Raw genomic sequence first — 24,926 nt, 5'->3', positions numbered from 1 at the left:
AAAGACATAACATTAGTAATAGAAAGATAACTCATGATAATCTTAGTATATATCTCAATTTTAGCAACACATTTACTAGCCAACTTTTGTCCTCACTATAATAATGTTCTGTTTGCTTTAAGTTGGAGTACTTTTTTTCACCCAATGATATATATTATATACCTTACATCGAGACAATGTAACTTCACAATCAAATTAGTATATTCAGCTTTGTCGAAGGAAAAAAAATTATTTAGTCAGTAAATATCAACCAGATAGAGGTATCCACAAGACATCTTCCTCACCAAATAACACATGAGAATGATATACTCACTAGTCCACTATCCATACAAACCTAAGATGCTTTACCTAAAAAAAAAAAAGAAAGTCTTCCCAAATTATGCAATTATGACTATATAAAAACAAACTTAAATATTGAAACAACCAAACACTTTAATATATTGATTTTTTCTAGCATAGTATTATTTTTCTTTCCACGTATTCTTTTCAAAACAAATCAAATATAAATCCAAAATTCGTTTTGTTTATTGATTTCATAGTTGTTAATTGTCCTTTGTCATGAGCAACCTAAAAACTCATAATCGACCCTTCATCCAAACACCTTTTTCTTTCATTAACCAAACAATCTTTTCATGTTCATCAGACAAACTCTTTGTGCACCATTATTCATCTTTCTTTATCCAAAATTAAAACACTAAATTATAAATACCCCTTATTATTAATATAACCCCATAGCTTCAATTGCTATTAACACACAAATGAAGGTAAATAAAAGAGCCAAGAGGTTTGTATTAGCCCTTCTCGAAATTATATATGTTCAAACTATTATTATTCTTTTGTGGTATACATGTTTCATCTTATTTCCTTGTCAATTGTGACTACGGTGTGTATAGATTCTATAATGCTTCAATTAGTCTACCGGCCAGATCCATGCATATATGTATATATATATATATATATATATATATATTTTATTTATGTGAGTCCCATAAAATTATAGCACTATATGAAAATGTTGTCATACTTAATTACCAAATATTTAGTACACTGTTCTCTCTTAATATGTTGGCTAGTAGTAATGCGTCTAGCTAATATATTAAGAGAGAAACAATGAGTATGCAATATTAGCTAATCCCATATATTAATAAGCTATAAGGACTGGTTGAAATGAAGACATATTCGATGTACAAGTAGAAAACACATGCATGCTTGTGATTATAATATTAGCTTTCCTTAAATTAATCTATATATTCCGACTTCTAATTTGTTTCTATTACGGTATATATCTGTTTATGATATGTTCTATATATTTTTTTGGTTAACTTCATATATTAAGTCATTGACCCACCAGTTCTTTAAAAATTAGAAACTATATACAGGTTATCGAAAACATTTTTGATTTTTGTATACAATACTCTTTAACAAAAAAAAACACCTTTTTATACGGAAAGCATAATTATATAGTAGAAATATATAAATTGTAAAAAAAAAGATCTATATATATGATTTAATATCTTCATTATTGTATTACACTAGAATCCAAACCCGCATTCCGTATATATACTACAAGTAGTTTGTACTAAGAAAAATTATATATAGAACGATTTTTTCCAGCGGTGGTATATCTTAAAGTCAGTATCGGCTTTACTGTTAAAAGGCGGCTTTATCATCGAATACTTAGGGAAATGTAACCAATCGAACACTCTAAATTTTATAATGTAAACTTTTTAATGAACAACCAAAAAGTGTAAATTTAATTACACCTCTTCTATACCATGTGAATTCTAATTCCCCAAAGTCACGTTAGGATCTATATCAAATTAATCGTCAAAATATTAATAAGGTTTATACAACTAATCAAACCTTAGATTAATGAATGATCTAGCTAGACGGTTCTTGTTTTAACTTTTTGAGAAAGTATGTCTTAATCTGATCGATCACTGACATCTATAATTGTATTATAATTTTAAGTTTCCTTTACGAAGGACATGACATGATGCAAAGGAACTCTAATACCACCACCACCAACAACAACAACAACATCTCCAATAACTCATCGTCGCATCAAGCATGTGCTTCATGCAAACATCAAAGGAAAAAATGCAACAACGAATGTATCTTATCGCCGTATTACCCAGCCCGCAAGACGAAAGAGTTTCAGGCCGTGCACAAGGTCTTCGGTGTCAGTAACGTACAGAAAATGGTACGGACCGTACGTGAAGAGGACCGTACCAAGCTGTCTGATTCTTTGACATGGGAAGCTCTATGGAGACAGAGAGATCCAGTCCTTGGCTCCTATGGAGAGTATAGGAGGGTTTGTGAAGAGCTCAAGTTATACAAAAGCTTGTTTCATAATCAACCACTCCTTGGTTGGGATAATAATCATCAACGAGTATATACCAACAATAACAACAACAAGACGACCGGATTAGTGATGAATTCAAGTGGATCGGGAGGATTTAGTACTGTTAATAACAATGGTGTTGGTGTGAATGGGGAGATTGTTAATGGTGGATCATATACATCAAGGGATTTGCAAGATGGTTGGGAAAATCTAAAGCACGATCAAAGGCAACAATGTTATGCAGCAGTGATCAATGGTTTTAAACAAGGGCAACACTATCTCCCACGTTAAGTACCTATAATGTTTAATTGTTACGTGTTCTAATCGAACACGAAGCATGTTATATAGTTGACTATTTCATAATTATTGAAATTCGTGTTGTATTTTATGTCTCCCAGAGTTAAAAAAAGTTGTACGGGTTTATTCACTCATTATGTATGTCCCTGTTGCAATAGTAAAAATTCATAGAAGAACCGGTCAAAAAAATTCATAGTTAAGTTAAGTAGTATACGCTATAATTTTGATAAAAGTGACTGAACCGATCAATTTCCGGTTAAACTAACCTATTGAATAAATCCGGTTAGGTTTAACAAGACAGAGGCTGGTATAGAATCAAACGCAACGCTTCTCTACTCTGAGTCTGGAGAAGATTCCTTTGTTCAAATCACCCATTCATTCTGCTTCTACATATCAAATCTGTGGAGGACGTATTCGATCGAAGCTCAATTGGGTATTCCGGATTACCCACTTTGATCCGATTTAACAAATCTCAAGTTATTGTCTATACATTTGAGTTCTCCGGATTTTGCCGTCCAGTTGTTCGATGATATTCCCCTGCCGAGGAAAATATCATTCGTCCTGTAAAAAAGCTTCAATTTTTCTAAAAAGGTATGAATTTTGCTTCTAAAAGAAGATCCTTTTTATATTGAACGTTAGTCTTTCGTTCACCATCATCGACGTTAGCTGACTGACTCAGGTGTACTTTATGTTTACGACAGGAAAGGAAGCTTTTTTCTGATGCCAAAGTTGATGAATTTATAGTCGATCAGGTCTCTGGGAATAGGAAATGGCAATTCGCTTGACACATCTGCGAAAACCCCTTGCTTATTCTCGGTCCTGCATTCCCTTTTCTCGGTCAATCTCTTCTTTTGAAGCGGTTGAAAAGGCTATAAAATGTGCTGTTGAGACTAAGGAGTATCTTCGAATCCCTGACCTTGTTGTGTCACTCAAAGAGCCTTACCAAAACTCAATGTTATTCTCCTTTCTCTCTGCTTTTCACCATCATCATAGAATCAGAGTCATTGATGAAATCCTCCAAAGTTTTGTGCCTGTGAGACCACGTTCTCTGCCAAAGATTGTCTACTCCAGCCTTCTTACTTACTGCCTTCAGAGTTCTGATCCGCTTCCTTTGTCTTTCGCAATCCTACAGCGCACTCTTCGTTCTGGCTGTCTTCCTAGTCCTCAGACACACCTACTTCTGTCTGATGCTTGGCTTGAACGGCGACGAGGATCCCAGTCTGTTGCAGATATTATTAATGAGATGAAACTGATTGGATATAGGCCTGATACTGGAACTTGCAATTATTTAGTGTCCTCACTCTGTGCTGTTGATAAGTTGGATGAGGCGGTTAGAGTTGTTGAGGAAATGGGTGCAGCTGGCTGTATTCCTGATGTGAAAAGTTACGGGGCCGTGATTAATTCATTGTGTTTGGCTAGAAAGACTAACGATGTGGTGAATATTGTGAAAGAAATGGTGAGCAAAGCTGGTATTTCTCCACGGAAAGGGATGTTGACAAAAGTAGCATCAGCTTTGAGAGCCAACAGGGAAACTTGGAAAGCCATTGAGATGATCGAGTTTGTAGAAAGTCGAGATTGCCCTGTGGAATTTGAGAGCTATGAGGTAGTAGTCGAGGGTTGCCTAGAGGTTAGGGAATACATTTTGGCAGGGAAGATGGTTATGAGAATGACTGATAGAGGGTTCATACCATATATCAAGGTTAGGCAAAAAGTGGTCGAGCGTCTTATTAGCATTGGTGAATGGAAGCTTGCTTGTACTGTTAGACAAAGGCTTTCAGAACTAAAGTCCTAGGTATTTCCTGTAGTCATCAGATAAATGTTAAGATTTTGTAAGAATAGCTGCAGTTCCGATCATGGAATGAGAAACTCATACCCCAAACTTGGGAATATTTTTTGTTGTTTCTGATTAGACATATTTTGTTTTTATAACAGTTCAATTTGTCTCCATATCTTGTAACTATTGTGCACTCCATCTGCAAGTTTGTTGTGGAGTATTTGTAGTATCAAGTGAGCATAAAGATAATGTGGAGAGAATGTTTTGGTATAATGAAATCATTGGAAGCTGATGCTGATTTTTTTTTGCGGACTTATGTGGATGCTATTTGTTGTCACTTGTTGTCATCGTAAGTGTTTTAGCTTATATCTTAGGTTGTGAGGATTCTCTTATTCAATATCACTAGACTTTATGCCAAGCCTTATAAGAAGCAAGTTATCAAGCAGAATGCTTTATAGTAATCATATGTTTCTCTTATAATCGCACATTATCTTTAGAATCCTGTTCTCAATTATCTCTAGGACTTTATTTCGCACTCGTAATTATTTTACTGCGCTATTGCAGATTGTCATACAGAGAGAATTGTCATATCAAATTTTCTGTTATCCAAAAGGAAACGGCTCTAAAGCTTCTCGAGATTTGTGGACTCACTGCAAGGGATAGCTTGCGAGCATAGCAATACCACATTTACCTGTCTGTTCACTTAAACCGCGCTCCATCCGTACGTAGCCTTCTTCACCCCATCCCGTTCCCCATGAATTCTTTACGATCCAGTACTTTTGATCGCCTTCTGCTCCATATCCAACAACAGTGACTCCATGGTTGAGATTTGTTCCACAGTAGCTTGTGAAAACACCAGAACCGTAGAGCTGAAAGATAAATCCACCAGCGTCTATTCCAACTGATACTGGCTGTTGAGCTGCAGCGATTTGTAGGCTCGCCTCGTTCTGGGCTACCTTTTTGAAACCTTGTATCGTAACCACCTTATTTTTGGTTTTTTCTTGGTCGCAGGTACCCTCTATGCCTGTGTATGGATAGTCGGTCTCGGTGACGAGTCCACCATTGGTTTTGATGTATTCGAATGCTGTTTCCATTAATCCACCGCTACAGCCTTTGTTGTAAGTACCGACATCACAATCTATGAGTTGTTGTTCTGAAAGAGACACTAAGTTTCCTGTTTTGATTTTGTTGATGCCTTCAATAGCTGCCACTGCAGAGAATGCCCAGCAACCTCCTGCACAAGAAAAATAAAACGCAATCAGTATGAACGTTGGCAAATTCTTTAACTATAGAATGAATTGTGTAAGAGCATAGTTTCATACCGCATTTTCCTTGATTTCTAATAGGAGTCACAGCACCTTGTTTCCTCCAGTCTACAGCAGCCGGCACATCGCCTGTTGGGTCACAAACCGGCCTCTCTTTCCTGTGTAACCTCGAGGAAGACGTGTTCAAACCGAGAAAATGGGCCTTAAACTCAGAATTGGTCATGTCCGCGAATCTGTTATCCGTTAACTTAAAGGGCAAGTGGAGGGAGTTGATGTAGTCAATCAACTGGACGTTAGACTGGTATATCCCAAACCGTAGCATCCACTCATCTCTTCCTCCGTATAATTTGCTGTGGGTTTTAAGCCAGTTCTCAAACCGCTGCTTCAGGGTTTTGTGTGGGTCATACATAGAGGAATTGACGGAACATAGTCTTGAAGCTATCAAGACAAAGCAAATCGAAACGACCAAGGTCAGGTTAGAATTTTTAAGTACGTTCAGCATTTTTGTTTGTTTTAAGATGGAGTTTGGGAAATGAGTTTTCTCTATGGTATATAACCTTCAGTCATGTGCTGCTTTCCTGGTCACAGGTTTTGTGTTTTGTTGCAGTTCCAGTGGGACAAGTTTCCTTCTGTCTCATCCTAAACAATATGCAGATACGTAAGTTTAAGAGTTAGTCGTAGAATTTGGTTTATTTTAGTCAACTGATATATGTTTATGTTATGCCTATTTCTCCAGAAATCGTATTTTTTTGTCCTGAAAACTGGAATTTTCTCTTCTTTTGACAATTTGCAGGTAGCATACTTGCTGTAAAACTGGTGCGGGTTTGGTTTCTCTGAAAATCGTTGGCGATTCCATAATAAACTTTTGTGCTGACAAGTCTTGAGCTACGGAAAAACATGTGACTGAAGAAATTTGAGGCTTCCAGGTACCTATTACTTTTATTGTAGCACTTGTAATACTTACGATGATATTACTAGTTTGTTTAACTCTTGGTTTATGATACTGCAAAATATGGTAGGATCAAGTTCATGACTGTCAGAAACCCTGTTGAGAAACCTTTCTCAGATGTCGTTCAAGACTTGCTTGCTGAAGTCAGTATGGTCATGTCAGCCATTGCAGATGACAGAAACTTGAGTCCCGGACAAATGTTTGAGAGGAAGAGCTTTCCGATGTCACAAGTGCCCATGTACCGAAACTCCTGAAACTGTACGGTCAAATGATTCTCAAGCAGTACCAGAAAGGTTCATTTACAGAGAGGACTGTCGCAAAATGAGGATAATGGTCGTAAGGGGTGGTTGATTCTATTTGAAGTAAGATTTACATCTTGAACAACCTGTTGGCAAGCGTATCAGTGGGATTTGATGGTGACATCTGCTTGTGAGAAATTTAGCTTCAGGTTTGGCATTGATGATTGATGCTAGATGATAAAGTCTTCAAGAACAACGCAGAGCAGGGACCATGAATACAAAGAAACTCACCCAGTCAAGTGGCTGAGCATAATCCCCTGCTTCGGTTCTGGATAGACGTTTCCGGTTTGGTTAAACCGAATCATATTGGACAAGCCAGAGGGAATTAATTGTCTTTGATTAATGTAATATTTGATGTAACTAACAAAACATGTTTTAAGCGTTGGTTAACCGTTGAAACTGATGTTAATACTATAAATTGTTATATGCGTACACGGTACACTTAACAAAAACTTAAATCAGCACTATATATGTGAAGGACCGTGCATCAAGGACCAATTCCTTCACGCATTATTCAACTCTTTCACACAAGGAGCCATGTTACTATCCAATAATCAAGATCAAGAAGATAAAGGTTTGTAAAAAAACCGAAGGCAAATATGTTGGACGACATAGCAAAGAGATGGAAGGAGCTGAATGGCCAAAAGAAATGGCAAGGCCTGCTTGATCCACTTGACCCGGATCTTCGCCGCTACCTCATTCACTATGGCGAGATGTCTCAGGTTGGTTACGACGCCTTTAACTGGGACCGTAAGTCCAGATATGCTGGTGACTGTTATTACTCCAAGAAACAACTCTTTGCTCGAACCGGCTTCATTAAAGCCAACCCTTTCAGGTACTTGCCATATGCCCTAAATGTTTCATATTGGATTCGACAACAACATTAGCTTACCCGTAGAAGATTTTCAGGTACGAGGTGACCAAGTACATCTACGCAACAGCTTCCATAAACTTACCAATCTGTTTCATCGTCAAGCCTTTGTCAAAGGATGCCTCTCGCGTGCAGACTAACTGGATGGGCTACATTGCGGTTGCTACAGACCAAGGAAAAGCGATGTTAGGAAGGAGAGACATTGTTGTGGCATGGAGAGGAACACTTCAGCCATATGAATGGGCTAATGATTTCGATTTTCCACTTGAGTCAGCTATCTCAGTTTTCCCGGTAAAAGACCCCAAAGATAGCCCTCGTATTGGAAGTGGCTGGCTCGATATCTACACCGCTTCTGATTCTCGCTCGCCTTATGCCAAGACTAGTGCACGAGAACAGGTCTTCACCCTTTTCTTTATCATCATATCAGTGCGGACCATTTTATTAATTTTGAAACATCAGGATCGGACCAGGACTGCTCCAAACCTAAGCCCACCACAGGCCAGGAAAAAACCCGCTGGACCATTTCATTTTTTGGGTGCCTTTTTAAGGTCCAATGCAGTCCCGCCCGCGGGTTAGAATCAGTGACAGGGGTTTAACTTATCAAGGCGGATGGGTTGAGCTCATAACATGGCGTGGCGGCCCATGACAACATTAACAACCCTACTTCCATATCTCCTTCTTTCTCCTAATGGATGGCATTGTGTCTTGGTTTTGGTTTTAGGTACAAGGAGAGCTCAAGAGGTTGCTGGAAGTTTACAAGAATGAAGAAGTAAGCATCACTTTCACTGGCCATAGCTTGGGCGCCGTTATGTCAGTTCTATCAGCTGCAGATATTGTCTATGGCAAAAACAGCAAGATCGATATAAGTCTTCAGAAAAAGCAAGTTCCTATCACAGTTTTCGCTTTCGGAAGTCCTAGGATTGGAGACCAAGACTTCAAAAAAATCGTCGACTCACTCAAACCACTAAACATCCTAAGAATAGTAAATGTTCCAGATGTCGCACCACATTATCCACTCTTACTGTATGCAGAAATAGGCGAGGTATTAGAGATCAATACATTGAACTCCACGTACCTGAAACGGTCTCTGAACTTTAGGAACTACCATAACCTGGAGATCTATCTGCACGGCATAGCAGGGATGCAAGATGCAGCCGGGGTATTCAAGCTGGAGATTGGCCGGGATATTTCTTTGGTAAATAAAGGATTAGATGCTCTGAAGGACGAGTACTTAGTGCCAAGTACCTGGAGGTGTCTGGCAAACAAAGGGATGGTTCAAATGAATGATGGGACATGGAAGCTAAATGTCCACAGGAGAGATCATGATGATAATGATGATGATGCTGATGATGACGACTCCTCCTCAACTAGTAACCAACTACAAGAGCTTAATACAGTTTAGTTACTAAATCTTATAAAAGGTTCCGCACGATATGTTTGTACACACAAAAAGAAATCATTTAGAAGCACAAAGGATCTAAGAACCGAATCTCAGTCAGTCTATGCAAATGCAACCCAAGATGAAGAAGACAAGTACATAGAAAGTGACAAATTCGAAATTTCTGTACTTGATTAAATACTAAACCTCTCTTGGATGCGAGCAAATTTATAACATAAAGTGGTTGCTTGGATCAACTCTCATGTATATTTCAACTGTGATAGTCACGCATGCACAAGGAGCAAAGGCATAAAATCACCATAAACAATAGCCGCAGTAAGAGAGGAAAATTCTAAGCTAGAGCTAGGTTTGAACTATTTCGTATAAGAACACATTAATTTGTTCTTTCAGATCCCAAGAAACCACGCCTGACACTCATTCATAAGTTATAACGCCATTAAATTATGACTCTGACCGCATCATGTCATTTGTCTGGCCTTTCGAGACTTGAATTATCACTCTCCATTTCGATAATGTGAGTGAGCCTATCGTAAACCTGTCGTGATGAAATGCAACAAAAACCATACATTAAAACTTAGATAAAGATACCATCTTCAGCAAGTTTTTGCCTCCTTCAGAAGCATACCGAAAAAAACATGAACAAAGAAAAAAACATACTGCAGAGAGTTGCTCTTTGTCATCCTGTTTGTTAGCGACTTTATCCACTTCTGTGACACATGATGAATCATACCTAAAGATATATGGAATAAGAAAACTTAATCTGTTGCGCTAAATTGAAATGTGCGTTGATATAGATAATGCCTTTAGATGAAGTTTTTTTTTGAAAGAATCTGACTGGAGTCTCCTTACCAATCTCGTGGAAGGCCAGCCACCTCCCGAACCGAGTGATTAAAAGGGCCCCTTAACTCAACACCATACTCTTTGATCAGATCTGCACAGCACATATGGTTAAAAACAGATTTATGATCTCTGTATAAAACCAGGGGAGAAAAGCTGAGATATAAGAAAACATGGATAAGAAAACTTGTCTATGCCTTTAAATGTAGGGCAAGGAGCACGGTTCATCTTTTGACACACAGAGAGAAACCAGTCTACACCAACAGCTACATGTGCAACTTCCTCCTCAGCGATCTTAGCCACTATTTTGGAAGTCCTATTATCTCCAAAGCCCGTCAGCCTTTTGACCAACCTAGGTCCAGCATCAAGTCCTCTAGCCTCCTATAAAACTAACTAAATTGGTATGAATTATGCTATCAAAAGGCTAAAAAAAGTTGGTATCTATCTCCAGTTACGTACATCTGTGATATCATCCATATGGGAAGAGTGGGGGGCATTCAATTACCTGTACAAGAGGGATAACAGCCAAGCGAGCAGCAACATTGTTGGATGTTTTCTCGCATTCCCTCATCAGTAAGTTATTAGCCGGTATATCTCCATACCTTGAAGACGAAGATGATGAAAGTTAATGGCTGTCTTGAAAACCAATAGCAATCAGTCAAAAAGTTTAAGACTTTAAATAAGACAGAACTTGAAACCAAGCTCAGCGAGTCTCTGGGAACACCACAAGAAATGGCGACTCTCATCATCAGCAACATGAGCAAAGTCATCAAAGAAGTTGTGACCCAAAACGTGGAAGAAAGGGGAGAAACGAGCAACAGTGTCCCAAGCCAAATCAATAGCATTGAGCTCGACATGAGCGAGGTTGTGAAGCATATGAGCATTGAGAGGAAGCTTCGAATCTTTCGGATTTGGAACTTCGTTGGTCGCAACCTGCAAAATACAAAGAAGACAATTAGCTGATTTTGATAAACTCAAATCAAAATTAGATTAGAGAGAAACAGAAAGGAGAGAAAACACAGACGAGGAGTGGTTTGGGAGGACGAGCAGGAGAAGAAGGAAGATGTGAGATTGAACCAACGGGGAGATTCTCACGGCGCCAACGCGAGAAAGCTAAATGGGAGATATGAGATTTAGAGAGAGGGTCAGAGGTTGAAAGGACGAGAGCTCCGAGATCGGCGAGAGAAGACGCCGCCGAGACCAGACCGGAGAAGTCGACGGAGATGGAGTCGGAAGAAGAGAGTAGAGGACCCGTAGGTCCCCAGAGACGAAGGTCATTGACAGGACTCTTTCTCCAGCTTTCCAGACCAGACCAAAGCTTGTGTTGCTTCGTTGCAGTAGAAGAAGAAGAAGTAGAAGAGAGAGCAGTGGAGATGGTGAAAGAACGAGGAGAAAGAGAATTCAGTGGAAAGGGACGCAGATGATGAATCAACATTCTTCTCTCAACCCTTCTCTCAATGCTTCACTGCTCCTCTTCCATAGCCATTGCTTCATCTTTTCCCCAAAAGCTTTTGGTTTTTTTACCAACACAAAGCCTCCACATAGTTACTGATGGCCATGTTTACATGTTTTTTTTTTATCTTCGGTAAAGGTGAAACCAGTTCGGAAATTGTCAGATTAGATAGATTTAAAAAAAAATCTTTTGTAGTATGTTTCCCTAGCAAACCATTGTAATATTGTATAGATCAAATAGAGAAGAGGATAGATAAGGGTAGTAATAGTGTGGAAGCAACGAGAAAACAAAGCTAACAAAGGGGTCACAAACTCACAAGCTTACAATACTACAAGTTTTTTAAGAATCCAGAATCTTTGAATTAAAAGCACCTAACTAAAATTGATCAAGCAGTCAAACCAACTAAACCCGCTAAAAACAAAAGACCGAGAGAGAGTGTGAGAGGCAGAGATATACAAAGTGAGACACCAAACCCAACCCCTACAGTTACATCTAAAGTAGACAAACACAGCCATAATCCTCCTACTACGTCAAAAAAAAAATTAAGAATAATAGATTTTTCTTCTTCTTTTTTTACTCTAAACAGCGATATGAATATGATACACATAATCTTGTGCTCCCATGAAAGATAAAAACCAACCCCATCCACTCTATTATTTCTCTGCCCCCAAAGCCTGTACGGTCATCATCCTTCCTTCACCTCCCAAATCCTCTTCTACTCTACCTCCATCTTTCCAACGCCCTGTTTCCACCATAAAAACCATCACACCCCGGTTACAATATACAACTAGAGATCCTATGTATGTTTACCAACTATCAGCAAATATATATAACAAACTACCCAGGATATGGACCAGCAACATTCAACATGCCAAAATGGAGATAAGGAAGATGTTGTTGACAACACATATGTTATTTAGATTAACAGTGGATGATAGCTATGAACTTACATATTTGTCAACATCAACCCTCTTGTACACTAGACTCTAGGTCCGATCTGATCCAGACGACGAAGAGCTGTCACTGTCCGAATCTGCACGCCCAACACAGAGGGGTTTAGTAATAAAATTTCACATTAGCAATATATCAGAGGACATGTTAGATAACTCAGAGAGCAGCATGTACCACTAGAAGAGCTGGAACCACTGGAAGAGCTGCTTGAACTACTTGATCTGCTTGTCTCATTGTTTTGCTTCTCCACTTGCGAAGGTAATGGTGTAGGAAGTGTCTTCTTAGCTGCGGTAAGAATTATTATCCCTAAGTTGTTCATACCAAAGAGAGGGAAGTTAAATATCTATATATAAGAGCCCGGCAAAATTACCTGTGTTGCCACCCTCCCTAGAAAACTCATGTGCCGCTGGTGCTGGAGCCTGCAATCAAGAGGAAAAACAAACAAATATGAGCATACAATTTCAAGTAAAACAAGAAAGCAAATAACAAAAGGAGTAAACTTCTCAGGATAACTACCATCTGTTGTTGGCTATTCCTCTCGGCTTCTGCTCTAGCTTGAATAGCTAGCTCAGCTTTTCTCTTTTTCTTGCTCAAGCCCTTTTTGTAGTTGGTTACAAATCTGTCCAACTCCCACAAGGTCTCTGGATCAACACTATCAATATCAACCTCAATTTCTTCATCCCGTAGCTTCACAGCAGTATTCCTCTTGTTAACAATTTGTACAATTGCATCTAGTTTATCTGGAGGCAAGTTTTGCAAGTGGCCACTTAGCTTCTGCTTCTCCTCATATGTCATATCTCTTTTATTTGGTTCGTTGGCTTTTGGCTTCTTCAGAGCAGGTGTCCTTCCAGAAGGTGTTGCACTAGTTGGTGTTCTTCCAGGTGTTGTAGTTGGTTGGCGATTACTCCAGTCTGCTCTGTCTATCGTATTCCTCACATTAATCGGTGGTGGCGGCATTGTAGGACCAAGTCTAGACCTCATTGTATGAGTTGGAAGATTCATTTCATAACCAGTGACAAATCTCATTTCGCGATTGTAGTCTGCCTCTATTACAGCCCATCTTTCCTCAAAGATCTGTAATAGTGTTTCCGCCATGACATGAACATCTTGTCCTGGTGGGTTGTAAGTCATGGCATTGTGGAAAGTAAGTCTAACATCATCTGCAAATTCTCTTGGTGACTTGTACATATTTTTTGTTAACGCAGACTTTATAGTTCCCAAATCCATAGGGTGCTCGATAATGGTGAAGTAATCATGCAAACCTAGACCCTTCACGTCTACTGGAGCATTAAACACCCAACCATGCTTATGTTTCATCAGCCTTTCAAGTAGAGCACTGCAATTCTTGAAAACTTTAGACCCTGCACTAAACCCATGCCCAGCATCTCCTCCGTGCTTCTTCGCACTTGATTTTGATTTCTTGTTACTCTCTGCAGGTGGTAACTTGTCACCAAGTAAAAACTCTGAAGTTCTATAAAACTGATTTGCCTTGGGCGTTCTTTTCTCTTTCTCCACATGCTCATGGACTCCCTGAGTATTCTCCAACACTGATATGCTTAGTTGATTTACAGGCCTTGGTGCTCTGATGACCTCACGAGGAAGTCCAGCTGAGGCAAACCCAGAGAGAATCCTTCCTCCACCATTATTAATACCAGTGTTAATCAAAACACGAGAATCATTGTATGCACCAATCTCACCCTCTTTATCCTCTATCTTCTTTACCATACCTCTGACCACGTTAAGCTGATCCTCAAGCTTCTTCCTGATCTCCTCTTTCTGTTGCTTCGTTGTGGAAGCTACATGTATCCTAATACGACCATCTGCGTCCTCCTCCATAGGCATGCTTCCAGCAGCAGTAGCGTGACCAGAATCAGAGGTAAGGCCTGCGGGCTGTTGGGCATCTCTTTCAACAAGGTTTTCAGGGTGAGCTTCTTTTATCAGATTATCTGCATCTACCACGTGGACATATTCCTCAGAAGACACTTCAATGGGATTCTTATCAACAACAAGTGTATTGACATCTTCCACTGATAGGGATTGAGAAGGTACTTCAATAGGGTTCTTGTCAACGATCACAGTAGTACCATCTTCTTCTTGGGCAATACTTTTAGGAGGTTCCTTGATAGAGTTTTCATCAACAACCACTGTATTGACATCATCTTGAGCTTTGTTGCTTTGCGAGGGTGCATCTACAGACTTGTCGCCTACAATAGTGTTCACATCATCATCTTGAACCTTCTTATCCGTGGCATCATCCTGAGGTTGAGCATGAGTAAAAGCTTCCACAAGAGGCTTGTCAATGACTTTATCTGAATCATCACCAGGCAGGCTGTCTTCCTGAGAATTGGCCCCAAGAGCAACCTCTTGAACAGAATCCTTCACCACGACTATAGGATCCACGGACTCTGGAGCTAGAGTTTCAGAAGGATTCACATCACTGTTATCATTCTCGTTTTCTAAATTCGCCTCTGGTTTCTCGATGGCAAAGAAGGGCGACTGTTTTCTTTGACCTTTGCCTTTCCTCTTATAAACTTTAATGATTTGCTTCTCTCTAGCTCCATCGATTCCTTCTCCTCCGTTAACAGGCTCCGACGCCATACATACACTTCCGAAACCCTAATTTCACGCTCTTAATTTTGCCCTAAATTGATGCCTTTTTTTTTCTTCACTTCTCCCGATTAATACTGTCAGAAAGCCCTCTAATCAGCCGAAATCAAATCTTCCACCGTGAAACCCTAATTTCCAGAACGATTTTGAGAGAGTGTGCAAATTTGTGAGACTGCACAAAGGCCCACGAAATTAGGGTTTCTGATTCAAATTTGACGCAGCAAGTAGATGCGGACTATATGCGATTCAAAATTCCCCAGAATAAGAAGAACAGAGACAATTAGGTCATTCGAATCTCAGAGCTTTGAGATCGACACGAACCTTAGGGAAGAAGAAAAAAAAAATAGAAAAATTCGTCAGGAAACGGAACCAGTAGAGAGAAGGTAAGGGAAAGAAAGGATTGATCTGGAAAAAAAAGGAGAATTTGGAGGATGCTTTTACCTCAACGAGCTTGGGAGAGAGAAGCCGCCGCAAGAGCGAGGAAGAAGAAGAAGAAGAAGAAGCAACCCAGCGTTAGATTTTTTTTGGTTCGTTTACCCGACCCGATAGCTTTTTTAGGTTTGGGCCTCACAAACCAAATCACTTTCCCAAATATATTAAAAAGCCTAATAATCAAATTAAATTTAAAATAAAAATATACTTCTCATTTTCTCAACAACAACAAAAAAATCTTGCTTATGATAATAATATATTGAAATAATACCATTTTCTCCAAAACACATTAATTTTATTATATCCATAATTTCTGAGAGATATTTAAGTGAAGGAGATTTACGATGGAGATTGGAGATATTTTTAAGTGAAGGAGATCATAATATTTCTTTCCTAAATTGGTAAAAATTACAGTGTGAAATAGATACGATGATGGAGTTCTACCATGCATATTTTTTCTCTTCCAAATTATGTGTAAAATACTAGCTAGCGGACTATATATGCAACTGAATACAATAAATTGTGTTGCCAGCATGCAGCTCTATATATAGTCCTGGAAAAACAAAATATGTATCTCACAGTTCTGTGTTGTTAATTTTTATCATACATAATACGTTACATATGTCGAGCTAGCAAGCTGTTTTAGGTGACGCGTCTTTCTTATTTGAAGATTATAGAGCTCGAATACATTACACCATTAGGATTTAATTGAACCTTTCTCTCGAAAATGGCATTACATAGTCATACATTCTTCTAGGTCAGTGATGCCTCGGGTCAGGACCGCCAGGACTAAGTCGCTTCGAATCAAGAGTATTTCCAAGGATCGTCTCTTCGCCTTCTGATCTCACCTTCACCTCTTTTAACCTCTCAAAAAGCTCTCGTCTAATCTGTTCCAAACGGACTCGACCACTCTCCTCCGCAACCAAACCTCGATGATAGTGGTGCACCGAGGTCAATTTGAGTAATAGAATTAGCAACACCAAACAAACCCATAACTTGAGACTTCCCATATATATGTAACTTCCTCTTAAATCTTGAAGGTAATAAGCTAGATATAAAGTCTTTGAAGTTTAAAGGTTGATCTCCATATACCCTCAACATGACAACATCAATGGTATATATAGGAAGCTATATACTGAGTGTTCATTCATCAATCTATATTTAATTTAAGTTGAAATTTAGTCAGATCGAATATAGCTTCCTATATATACATCCCTAAATTCATTTGATCCTCAATATGTCATGTATTATATATTTCTCTAAGAACAGTTGCAAGGTCATTATCACTTGATTGCGTTTGCAATATATGATATATTGATATTTTTCATGTTTTGGGGGTATAACGTATTCCTTTACCCTCAACATAGTAAGTGAGGTAATGTTTAATTTCTTTAGTTTTCTAAAAACACACAAAAACATAATTTACCACAAAACAAAGAGAAAGTATTGATTAATATGTAGCTGTGAGGAAAAACATAAGAAATTGCAATTCATATCCAATTATCCATGTCATTTTTATTCCAAGTCCAACTATAGGTCTCTCCATAAAATATATAACAAATTAAGAGCAACTGGAGTTTTATAGTAATTCCATAGAACCCAAATGTATAGTAACTACAAAATCATTTATTTTAGGATTTGTAGCAAAATGTCAAAATATCTTTAGCTTTTTGGTTGATGGAGTGAAATGGATAACCAATGAAGATAGCGCATGACGTTTTCAGAGTTGGGAATGTATGCATAGAAAAGGTGGTGGAGACCAATTTATAACCTTTCCTTGGATAAAGAACCAATCTATAACCTTAAACGATGAATATTAAGTCCACCAAGACATATTCTATAGTTTTATTTGATGTATAATAGCATATAAGTGGTTACGGCCACGTGTACTTCAATTTGTAGAGCATGTCGACGACATATAAGAAGCTGATTATAGAAGCATCAATAGACGAAAAGTATAAAGCACGACAAAATATTTGAGAAAAGTGGTGACGTTTCATGAATTAACTAATCTTCGTTGCAGTGAAACCAATCGTCTATATGCACTTAACTAAGTTATAACATTACTTATATTATGTAATCTCGATAGGTTTGTGCCACTGTACCATTTTTTGGTCCATCTTTAAATTTAGCATTTTTCAAGAATCAAATCTCAGTTTTGTAGAAAACTCTTCACGGAAATTCGGGAAATAGAATCGTTCAATTTGGACCCTTTGATGATTTTGTTTATCAATTAGTATATATATATATAAGGTATGTGACATACAATTAACTCTTAAGTTGCCAAAAAAGACCAACTAATATTATTACTCTTCAGTTTATCATTCGAAGAATGTTAAGACTCCATTCTATCATATTTCGAGCGAGTTAATCTGAGAATGAGGTGAATCTAACAAGCCATCTATATCACACAGCAGGGAAGTTAGATACTAACCTCACAAGTCACAACACATATAAGCAAGTAGCTAAGTGCAGACCAAACACCTCGCATAAATGTTTCGGGTGAAGATTCACCTACGGTTTAAAAATGTCTACAAAAACCACTTTATAGCACAAAGCTTGAAACGAAGCTAAAACGGTTCCACACTGCTAGTGGGAATCCATTGTTATAATTTAAAAGCAACAACCATCAAGAAACAAATCTTCGCAACATTCTGATATCCATGTCGGAAGAAAGACAAACACAGACTGCTCATTTCTCATCTTCATCACTCGAAAGCCCAAGTTCTATTTTCACCTGCTTAACCTCTTTGACGGGTTTGTCGGAGGAGCCTGATGATTCTGAATGTTTTGTGTCATCCCCGTCACCCGTTTTCTTTACAGGTTGATGTTCTTCCTCTGTCGGTTTCGGACCAGCATCTTTGCTTCCTGATGATTCTTGTTCCACCATGGAGGCTTTCTTCTCAGTTTCATCAGGCTTCTTGTAACTAGATAGAACGCGTTGGAGCTCATCATTCAGATGCAGAGCCTCGAAAAGGACTCCCTCGTCGTCTGTTGTGCTCTCTATGATCATCTGAATCAACGGCTGACATTGCTTACATTTCTCCATCAGGCTTACCGTTAGATCGTCCTGTAACCATAACATATAACCTCATTACTTACTTTTCTCCAGTAAAAGTTTCAATGAATACTCAAAACAGATTTTGTTAAGAAAAAAAATACACATAGCTGAAAAAGAGTAAAGTTTTTTTTTTTTATAAAGCTTAATGAGCAAATAATGCAAAAGATTACCTCTGTGTGATTCGGCTTCCCTTCAGTATTCAACATGCTAGAGAGCAACTCGAGGCTGTTCCTTGTAATCTCAATCTGTTCTTTCTTATCCTCTATCGATAAGTTCCCAAAGTTATAATCAAGACCTTCATCATCCCCACGAGCCTGTTCTTGATTAGGAACCGGATAGCTACCAGGTGGCGGAACCGGAACAGGCCGTTGCATGAGAGACTCCAGAGAGGTTTGTCCCGTCATCGAGTTCTCTTCACCACGAGCGTTTAAACTGTTCACGCCTTCTAAGCTCTAAGAGAAATCACAAAGAGGAATAAGAAAAACAGAGAATGACACAAACTAACAAGAAAACGTCTTTGCATAATAAGCAAATCAGATTTAGGAGAGATTTTACCATATAAGTCTGATGAAAAACAGGAAGATAAGTAAGATCTTGGGATTGTCCCCAAGCTCTAATAAGCTGAAAAGCTCGCTTCCTGTTCTCAGGATCAGCTTCACCGTTCTTGACTAACAAAACCATCTCATCAAGAACCTTCTCAGAAGCAACTTCAGAGAAAACCTTCTCGCAGTTCATAGCACAAGCTTCTAAAAGCTCAAGGCTCAGCCTTTGGCTCACAGGGCTCCTACCTGAGATCTTCCTCTTGATAGCTCTAACAATCTCGGTGCCGTTAAACTCGTCGTTGTTAATCTGAGCACAAATCCTCATGTTCATTCCCCAATTCGGATCCTCCAACGTCTCTAAAGTAGCTTCATCAACCATCTTCGATTCCAAGGTCGGAGCTTGAAGCATATCTTTCACTTTCTCACTAACCATTCTGCTCATCTGAGCTCCACCAGTCTTTAGCTTCTCTCCCCATTCCGCTATCTTCAATTTGTCCATATTCTAGTGATCCACCTACACAAGTAACCCAAAAAAAATTCTCTAATTTCAAGAAAAACCCTAATTTGATTTCCGATTCAGTTTCGAGTCTAATAGTATCAAACAGTACACAATCGTAAATTCCAAATCAAGATCACAATCTAATGAGCAAAGATCAGGGAAGGCAAAAAAATTACAATAAATTAGATCTATGATCTATCAGAAGTGATGATCCTTGACACTGGAGAAGTAAATATAAATTGAAAATTGAATTAAAGAAAAAGTGAGAACCTGGGATGAAGTTTCCAACAGATGATCCAAGTCAAAGATCTTTTCGTAAGTTGTGTTGTGTGTTTGGTATTTGTCTTTGATTATTTAAGCTTCCATCTGCAAATCTGTCGGAACGAAATGTTCAGCAGAGAGAGTTAGAAAAGAGAAGATGAACACGTGGCATGTTGACAAAGCCTAACTCGAACTTCTTGTCAGGACTTTTCTTGTTGGGGTTAATGTGATTAATTATATAATTCAGGATGAAAATTCGAATAGTAAAAAAATAGTTCCGAGGCAAATTTAAACACTGTTTAAAAGTTTAGACTCTTTTGGGAAATATTTGGAAATCACGAGATTTTTATGACCGACGAACCCATAAAACACTAGTTCGACCACGGCGGCGAGGGGGCTGAGAAAACCGACGCGGCGAAGGAGTCCATTCCGATTAGAGTCATTATCATTCAACGATGGCCTCCATCACGAATTGGGTCCGATACATGGCTCACAAGCTCGAGTACTCTCTCACTCTCAGCCTCAAGGTTCTTTCTTATACTCTATCACTCTGTGACTCAGTTTGAGTTATGCTTCACTCCTTGCATTTGCCTGCCAGGATTTATGGAATTTTGAACTTTCTGATTCTCTCTATGTAATTTATAAAAAAAATGGTTTTTGGATTTGATTAAATTGACTAGGGTTTCTGATTTTATTTTTCCATCCAATTTTGATTTATCTTAAGGGAATTGCTTCCGTAAAGCGCCATTGTTCAACAAATTTTGCTTCTTCCGAGCTATGCAAACTAAATCTTTATGCTTTTCGTTGGTGATTGTTACTATAATAAAAGAGCACGCTTTGTTAAAAGTTAAAACAAAAAAAAGGGAAATTTTTTTGCTAAGGGATCATTCTTTAATATGATCAGATTATATCCAGTGACCTGAAAAACAAACCTTCATGATTTTTATAGTCCTCTGTTTGTATCTTCTGGTGCACCTCAAGCCGTTTCTTTCAGTTCATTGAGTCGTAAGTGTGCATGTATAATCTGTTTTATTTACCATCCTTGGGTTACTCTGTCTGTTCAGAAACATACTCGAGAGAAGCTCAGTGACCGGGAACTCTTTGGTGTAGTCGTGAAGAATCTATTTTATGGAAAGATAACCTACTTACACAACTCCAATAAAGGACAAGAGATGGCCCTACCATGGGATCAAATGAAAACACGCTACTTGTCCGTAAGCTACCAGTTGTTGATACAAGGTATGTTTCTTGGCGTTAAGGGTTCGTCTTTTTGAGTTTCACTTACATAAACCATGAGGTTACCACTTGGTGTTTCATGAAATGTGGCTCTGTACTCTGTAGTTGCACTGCTGGACTGCTAGTTATCTGAACGGGATAAAGTCATGAACTTTAGATTATTTATGTTTTCTTTCTTGCTTCTAAATTATCTGGACTGCTATATCTTACTAGGGGGTTTTAGATTATTTTTATTTCCTTTCGTGCATTTCGAGGTTGTACGTAGGCATAAGGATTCTAGGATTGACATTGGAGTTTGTATTTGAAGTCACAACTGTAGACAAGAGTAGGATCTTTGTGAGGAGAGCTAAGTTTCTCAGTTTCCCTGATCTTGAGACAAAAAAAGAAAGAGATTTTTGTTGTTTTGCTCTGAATCCTCTGATAAATAGTGGGCGTATGTATGTCTACCTTGATTGGACGGAATTGATTAGGTTGGCACCGATGAGCCACTGAAAATATGAATTTTGCATTTCAGCTTTCTGATGTATCTAAACATCAGTTGAATCCCCCTAGTTCTCAAGCCTTAACTAATCATGTGCATGGTTATTACTTATGAGTGATGCCCATCTGACTTTTGTGGTATTTGTCTAGGTACGTTTTCATTGGGGATGCTGTTGTCTTGAAGGACCCGAATGAAACAAATAAGTATATAGTCAGAAGATTGGCAGCTTTAGAAGGATCTGAAATGGTTTCAAGTGATGAGAAAGAAGAGCCCTTTGTTCTTGAAAAGGATCAGTGCTGGGTTGTAGCTGAGAACCAAGAGGTGAAATCTAAGGTACACCATTTTACTTTTTCCGTAACACGACACACTTGTAAAAATCCAGCTCCCTTACAGTTGTCTATGTAGCGCTCTTGCAATGATGAGTTACATCAGAGAAACTGAATCTCTGTATTCTTATGATATGTTTGAATAGGAAGCATATGATAGTCGAACATTTGGTCCGATTTCAATGACGGACATAGTAGGAAGAGCTATATATTGTCTGAGGACAGCTGTGGATCATGGTCCAGTAAGTAACAGGTAAGAGAAGAGGGTATCGTCTCCTATCAGCTTTAAATCTTTCTCTTATTCTTTTCTTACTGGGAGAGAGAAAATAAATCCTGTTTGGTCATAACAGTGAATTTGCCATGGAAGAGGATTCTCCAATACTGGCGGTAGAACTTGATGTGGATGAAATGGCAAAAGACCACAAGGCGTAATAATAACAAGGAAACATCTCGCAACACGTTTCACTGTCTCTTTGTTTCAGTTTCTAAACTCCAATGTAGATGTCATTGGGGAGATGTTTGTGGCAAATGTTGGCCCCCCTTGGTTCTAATCTTAATACGGATACTGTTTGAGTGTTGAGGAAAATAGGTTCATTCATGGTGGCTTTATCCTCTATGAACAACCATTTTCTTTAGAGAATCCAAAACCACGGTTTTAAACCGAGCTGAACAAGTCTGTACCGAAAATAAAATAATATGAAATTGATTTCGGTTTGGTATGATTGTAACCGGGAAATTAGGACTATCGCTTCGGTTTAATTTCGAATGTTGTCCAAAGCCCAAAAAAAAGCCCAATATGAAGAATTAGTGTTGTTGTTGTTACCAAGACGAAGAGACAGAGAAGACAAAGAGAGGGTCGAGAAGGAAAAAGGGCAATGCAAGAAGAAGCTTAAATCTATCTTCTTTCGCCGAAGTCTATTCATGGCGATGTCGGGAACTTTCCATTTGAATTGTGATTACGTCCCTGGTAATTCACTATCCTCTCTCTCTCTCTCTCTGGCTCTTCCTCTCTCCTGTCTCTAACATGTCGTTGTTAATTTTGTTTTTAATGTAAATCCATAATTCTCGTTGATAATTATGTTAAGGCTTCTCTATATGTTTGCTGGGAAGTTTTTGTTAATGGGTTCTTCCTTAAATTCTCAGTAAAACTCACTGTTTTATGCATTAGTCACTATAGTCGGAAACGGCGGTGTGTTTAAGAAAATTTGATTTTTGTTTTGTTGTCCACCAGTTGTTCGATGAAATGTTTCTTAGAGTATAATATGTAATATACTTCGGCTTATTCGTGTGTGGACTGTTTATACATGCTTATGTTTACTTATTAGTTGGTATATTTCATTGGTAACACAGGTTGCACACTGTCAGACAGCCGTTGCTTCTCTAACTCTGCTGTTTCAAGAAGAACGCTTGCCATACTACCTTGGTCTTCCTGTCTGGATCACAAGAATGGACGTCTGAAATCTATCCCCAATACTACTTCTTTTGTTTGCCGAGCTAGTTCTGGCGGCTATAGGAGAAATCCTGATTTCTCAAGACTTAATAAGCATGGTTCCCGCGGAGGCAACAGGCAAAACGAAGGGAGAGACGATTTTGACATCGAAAACTCTGACATGTTGTCTTCAAGAAATGGACCTTTACTCTCTCTATCTAACTCCCCCAAATTCCAAGCTACCTCATCCCCTGGACCAAGAGAGAAAGAGATTGTTGAGCTTTTCAGAAAGGTTCAAGCTCAGCTTCGAGCTCGTGCTGCTGCAAAGAAGGAAGAAAAAAAGATTGAAGAATCTTCTAAAGGGCAGGGAAAAGAAAGTGAAACTGTTGATTCCCTTCTTAAGTTACTAAGGAAGCATTCGGGAGAGCAGAGCAAGAAGCAAGTTAGCAAATTTAGCAGCCAGGGAGATGTACATGGAGATACTGTCGACAAACAAGACCGCAATGGAAACCTTGCCAATTCAGGGAACAAGGATTATAATTCGTCATCCTTTTCCAGACCAACATCAAGCTTCAGAAGAAAGTCGCCAGTACCAAGATCTAAATCACCGCGAGCTTACTCTAGCGAGGCAACTTTTGATCAGGAATCAAGTTACAGCGTAACTTGGACCCAGAAGAAGGATACAGTGGAGACGCATGATGAGCCTGAGAATGAGCCTGTGAATGAGCATGAGAAGGAGCATGAGAAGGAGCCTGAGTATGAGCATGAACCTGAAAATGAGTTAGAACCTGAACCTGTGACAACTATGCTTGCATCAGAGTCAGAGCAGAAGCCAGAGTCATCATCATTTTTTCAAGAGGAGGAGGAGGAGGATGATGATGATGTTACTCTAGAGGTGTTATCAGATGATGAGGATGTTATTTTAGATGTGTTGTCAGATGATGAAGAGTCCCTCGATGATGCTGACGAAGATAGTGATGAAGCTGAGGAAGAAGCCGAGGAGGAAGCCGTGGAAGACTTGAGTAAACTGAAGCTGATGGAACTGAGAGGCATAGCAAAGTCACGGGGACTAAAAGGGGTTTCAAAGATGAAGAAAGCCGACTTGGTGGAGTTGCTTGGTAGTGATTCCAGCTGATTTGACACTGAAAGAGACTCAAATACAGAGGAACCCTTGCTCTAGTATGCACCACTTGAAATGAGTTATTTTCTCTGTTTTTGATTTGTTTGAAATTAGTACTGGCGGTGATTTTCTTGGTTTACTAGGATTTAATCTTTTGTCAACTCAGTTTTAACGAGGCACTATTTGGTGTTCAATCATGGATTTTCAAAAATCTATTACAAACCGGTTGATTATGTTGTTCTAACATTCTATGATATATATAGTCGACTCAAATCTCTCTTAGTAGCTCCAAATTCTGGAGAAGTAGCACAAATGCTTTGAGACTCACAAGGTGGAGTTGCATATTGTTAGCTCATCAGAAATGGTATTAGACTATTGTAATAACCGTTTCTTTGGCTCAGAAACTTACTCTATAAGTCGGCCATGCTATGTTGAAAAAAGTGAACTGGATTCGTCTCATCCGAGGTAGGTCCGGGACCTAGTTACAGATAAA

General features: G+C 38.8%; 9 protein-coding genes and 1 non-coding gene across 27 annotated transcripts; 5 read left to right on the top strand and 5 right to left on the bottom strand.

Moving 5' to 3' along the window:
* Positions 1-737: 737 nt before the first annotated feature.
* LOC104764163 (LOB domain-containing protein 2-like) lies at positions 738-2,814 on the top strand. The gene is made up of 2 exons (XM_019242129.2): positions 738-784; positions 1,972-2,814. The coding sequence occupies exons 1-2, from the start codon at positions 759-761 to the stop codon at positions 2,633-2,635; spliced, it is 690 nt and encodes a 229-aa protein (XP_019097674.2). The 5' UTR covers positions 738-758; the 3' UTR covers positions 2,636-2,814.
* On the top strand, positions 2,720-7,380 carry LOC104764161 (pentatricopeptide repeat-containing protein At1g06270). Of its 7 annotated transcripts, none has more exons than XM_087508029.1 (10): positions 2,720-3,232; positions 3,343-4,433; positions 4,980-5,346; positions 5,427-5,533; positions 5,620-5,676; positions 5,762-5,981; positions 6,069-6,150; positions 6,269-6,338; positions 6,474-6,606; positions 6,700-7,380. In XM_087508029.1, the coding sequence occupies exon 2, from the start codon at positions 3,411-3,413 to the stop codon at positions 4,431-4,433; it is 1,023 nt and encodes a 340-aa protein (XP_087364155.1). In that variant the 5' UTR covers positions 2,720-3,232; positions 3,343-3,410; the 3' UTR covers positions 4,980-5,346; positions 5,427-5,533; positions 5,620-5,676; positions 5,762-5,981; positions 6,069-6,150; positions 6,269-6,338; positions 6,474-6,606; positions 6,700-7,380. The 7 variants fall into 7 exon arrangements, with proteins under 7 accessions (XP_087364155.1, XP_087364154.1, XP_087364153.1 ...); XM_087508028.1 differs by adding an exon at positions 4,574-4,764 and having other exon boundaries at positions 5,762-6,155; XM_087508025.1 differs by having other exon boundaries at positions 2,944-3,232; positions 3,343-4,340.
* LOC104778587 (vignain-like) lies at positions 4,851-6,211 on the bottom strand. Its single transcript, XM_010503040.3, has 2 exons — positions 5,738-6,211; positions 4,851-5,649 (listed from the first exon to the last, which is right to left on the bottom strand). Exons 1-2 carry the CDS (start codon positions 6,180-6,182, stop codon positions 5,063-5,065), a joined length of 1,032 nt encoding a protein of 343 aa, XP_010501342.3. The 5' UTR covers positions 6,183-6,211; the 3' UTR covers positions 4,851-5,062.
* On the bottom strand, positions 7,302-11,796 carry LOC104764131 (uncharacterized). 10 transcript variants are annotated; one of them, XR_015594964.1, is made up of 11 exons: positions 11,060-11,571; positions 10,727-10,968; positions 10,541-10,637; positions 10,233-10,428; positions 10,048-10,129; positions 9,856-9,928; positions 9,653-9,733; positions 9,045-9,177; positions 8,875-8,967; positions 7,885-8,636; positions 7,302-7,779 (listed from the first exon to the last, which is right to left on the bottom strand). XR_015594964.1 is itself a non-coding variant. In XM_010487589.3 (7 exons), exons 1-7 carry the CDS (start codon positions 11,468-11,470, stop codon positions 9,662-9,664), a joined length of 1,161 nt encoding a protein of 386 aa, XP_010485891.2. In that variant the 5' UTR covers positions 11,471-11,796; the 3' UTR covers positions 9,405-9,661. The 10 variants fall into 10 exon arrangements, 1 of the variants encoding a protein (XP_010485891.2); XR_015594957.1 differs by having other exon boundaries at positions 8,875-9,177; positions 10,233-10,416; positions 11,060-11,694; XR_015594958.1 differs by having other exon boundaries at positions 8,875-9,054; positions 10,233-10,416; positions 11,060-11,694.
* On the top strand, positions 7,528-9,434 carry LOC104778586 (phospholipase A1-IIalpha-like). Its single transcript, XM_010503039.3, has 3 exons — positions 7,528-7,763; positions 7,838-8,195; positions 8,521-9,434. Exons 1-3 carry the CDS (start codon positions 7,528-7,530, stop codon positions 9,199-9,201), a joined length of 1,275 nt encoding a protein of 424 aa, XP_010501341.1. The 3' UTR covers positions 9,202-9,434.
* LOC109124626 (transcription factor GTE4) lies at positions 11,790-15,697 on the bottom strand. 2 transcript variants are annotated; one of them, XM_010487616.3, is made up of 6 exons: positions 15,488-15,697; positions 12,956-15,367; positions 12,810-12,858; positions 12,614-12,724; positions 12,439-12,521; positions 11,790-12,230 (listed from the first exon to the last, which is right to left on the bottom strand). In XM_010487616.3, the coding sequence occupies exons 2-5, from the start codon at positions 15,035-15,037 to the stop codon at positions 12,475-12,477; spliced, it is 2,289 nt and encodes a 762-aa protein (XP_010485918.1). In that variant the 5' UTR covers positions 15,038-15,367; positions 15,488-15,697; the 3' UTR covers positions 11,790-12,230; positions 12,439-12,474. The 2 variants fall into 2 exon arrangements, with proteins under 2 accessions (XP_010485918.1, XP_019098857.1); XM_019243312.2 differs by having other exon boundaries at positions 12,956-15,622.
* Positions 15,698-16,236: 539 nt separating this feature from the next.
* On the bottom strand, positions 16,237-16,488 carry LOC109131421 (CLAVATA3/ESR (CLE)-related protein 3-like). Of its 2 annotated transcripts, XM_087494973.1 has the most exons (2): positions 16,377-16,488; positions 16,237-16,334 (listed from the first exon to the last, which is right to left on the bottom strand). In XM_087494973.1, exons 1-2 carry the CDS (start codon positions 16,486-16,488, stop codon positions 16,237-16,239), a joined length of 210 nt encoding a protein of 69 aa, XP_087351099.1. The 2 variants fall into 2 exon arrangements, with proteins under 2 accessions (XP_087351099.1, XP_019097975.2); XM_019242430.2 differs by having other exon boundaries at positions 16,237-16,488.
* A 1,460-nt stretch (positions 16,489-17,948) lies between these two features.
* LOC104764121 (TOM1-like protein 2) lies at positions 17,949-20,051 on the bottom strand. The gene is made up of 4 exons (XM_010487577.3): positions 19,851-20,051; positions 19,095-19,595; positions 18,710-18,991; positions 17,949-18,548 (listed from the first exon to the last, which is right to left on the bottom strand). The coding sequence occupies exons 2-4, from the start codon at positions 19,578-19,580 to the stop codon at positions 18,171-18,173; spliced, it is 1,146 nt and encodes a 381-aa protein (XP_010485879.2). The 5' UTR covers positions 19,581-19,595; positions 19,851-20,051; the 3' UTR covers positions 17,949-18,170.
* A 224-nt stretch (positions 20,052-20,275) lies between these two features.
* Positions 20,276-22,606, top strand: LOC104764111 (mitochondrial ATP-independent inner membrane protease subunit 2). The gene is made up of 5 exons (XR_015594955.1): positions 20,276-20,368; positions 20,906-21,080; positions 21,708-21,891; positions 22,031-22,137; positions 22,235-22,606. It is a non-coding gene; the product is annotated as a mitochondrial ATP-independent inner membrane protease subunit 2 (transcript).
* A 67-nt stretch (positions 22,607-22,673) lies between these two features.
* Positions 22,674-24,666, top strand: LOC104764086 (rho-N domain-containing protein 1, chloroplastic). The gene is made up of 2 exons (XM_087508022.1): positions 22,674-22,851; positions 23,235-24,666. Exons 1-2 carry the CDS (start codon positions 22,806-22,808, stop codon positions 24,446-24,448), a joined length of 1,260 nt encoding a protein of 419 aa, XP_087364148.1. The 5' UTR covers positions 22,674-22,805; the 3' UTR covers positions 24,449-24,666.
* Positions 24,667-24,926: the final 260 nt, after the last annotated feature.

The sequence above is a fragment of the Camelina sativa genome, chromosome 3, assembly GCF_030686135.1.
Source record: "Camelina sativa cultivar CO46 ecotype springtype chromosome 3, ASM3068613v1".
NCBI classification, from domain to species: Eukaryota; Viridiplantae; Streptophyta; class Magnoliopsida; order Brassicales; family Brassicaceae; genus Camelina; species Camelina sativa.
This window is presented reverse-complemented; position numbering and strand designations above follow the sequence as displayed.

Excerpts from the sequence above, each read along its gene's own strand:
- LOC109131421 (XM_019242430.2), bottom strand. The coding sequence starts at position 16,488 with ATGGGAAGTCTCAAGTTATGGGTTTGTTTGGTGTTGCTAATTCTATTA.
- LOC104764121 (XM_010487577.3), bottom strand. The coding sequence starts at position 19,580 with ATGGACAAATTGAAGATAGCGGAATGGGGAGAGAAGCTAAAGACTGGT. Across the intron at positions 18,992-19,094 it reads TTTTTCATCAGACTTATATG|AGCTTAGAAGGCGTGAACAG; the intron begins GTAAAATCTCTC and ends GATTTCTCTTAG. Across the intron at positions 18,549-18,709 it reads GGAAGCCGAATCACACAGAG|GACGATCTAACGGTAAGCCT; the intron begins GTAATCTTTTGC and ends TTATGGTTACAG.
- LOC104764163 (XM_019242129.2), top strand. The coding sequence starts at position 759 with ATGAAGGTAAATAAAAGAGCCAAGAG. Across the intron at positions 785-1,971 it reads GTAAATAAAAGAGCCAAGAG|TTTCCTTTACGAAGGACATG; the intron begins GTTTGTATTAGC and ends TATAATTTTAAG.
- LOC109124626 (XM_010487616.3), bottom strand. The coding sequence starts at position 15,037 with ATGGCGTCGGAGCCTGTTAACGGAGGAGAAGGAATCGATGGAGCTAGA. Across the intron at positions 12,859-12,955 it reads GGAATAGCCAACAACAGATG|GCTCCAGCACCAGCGGCACA; the intron begins GTAGTTATCCTG and ends TCTTGATTGCAG. Across the intron at positions 12,725-12,809 it reads TAGGGAGGGTGGCAACACAG|CTAAGAAGACACTTCCTACA; the intron begins GTAATTTTGCCG and ends TTCTTACCGCAG.
- LOC104778587 (XM_010503040.3), bottom strand. The coding sequence starts at position 6,182 with ATGCTGAACGTACTTAAAAATTCTAACCTGACCTTGGTCGTTTCGATT. Across the intron at positions 5,650-5,737 it reads TAGAAATCAAGGAAAATGCG|GAGGTTGCTGGGCATTCTCT; the intron begins GTATGAAACTAT and ends TTTCTTGTGCAG.
- LOC104778586 (XM_010503039.3), top strand. The coding sequence starts at position 7,528 with ATGTTGGACGACATAGCAAAGAGATGGAAGGAGCTGAATGGCCAAAAG. Across the intron at positions 7,764-7,837 it reads ATTAAAGCCAACCCTTTCAG|GTACGAGGTGACCAAGTACA; the intron begins GTACTTGCCATA and ends GAAGATTTTCAG. Across the intron at positions 8,196-8,520 it reads AGACTAGTGCACGAGAACAG|GTACAAGGAGAGCTCAAGAG; the intron begins GTCTTCACCCTT and ends TTTTGGTTTTAG.
- LOC104764161 (XM_087508025.1), top strand. The coding sequence starts at position 3,411 with ATGGCAATTCGCTTGACACATCTGCGAAAACCCCTTGCTTATTCTCGG. Across the intron at positions 4,341-4,979 it reads GGTTCATACCATATATCAAG|ATTGTCATACAGAGAGAATT; the intron begins GTTAGGCAAAAA and ends GCGCTATTGCAG.
- LOC104764086 (XM_087508022.1), top strand. The coding sequence starts at position 22,806 with ATGGCGATGTCGGGAACTTTCCATTTGAATTGTGATTACGTCCCTG. Across the intron at positions 22,852-23,234 it reads GAATTGTGATTACGTCCCTG|GTTGCACACTGTCAGACAGC; the intron begins GTAATTCACTAT and ends TTGGTAACACAG.
- LOC104764131 (XM_010487589.3), bottom strand. The coding sequence starts at position 11,470 with ATGTTGATTCATCATCTGCGTCCCTTTCCACTGAATTCTCTTTCTCCT. Across the intron at positions 10,638-10,726 it reads CTCGCTGAGCTTGGTTTCAA|GTATGGAGATATACCGGCTA; the intron begins GTTCTGTCTTAT and ends TTCGTCTTCAAG. Across the intron at positions 10,417-10,540 it reads CTGTTATCCCTCTTGTACAG|GAGGCTAGAGGACTTGATGC; the intron begins GTAATTGAATGC and ends TTAGTTTTATAG.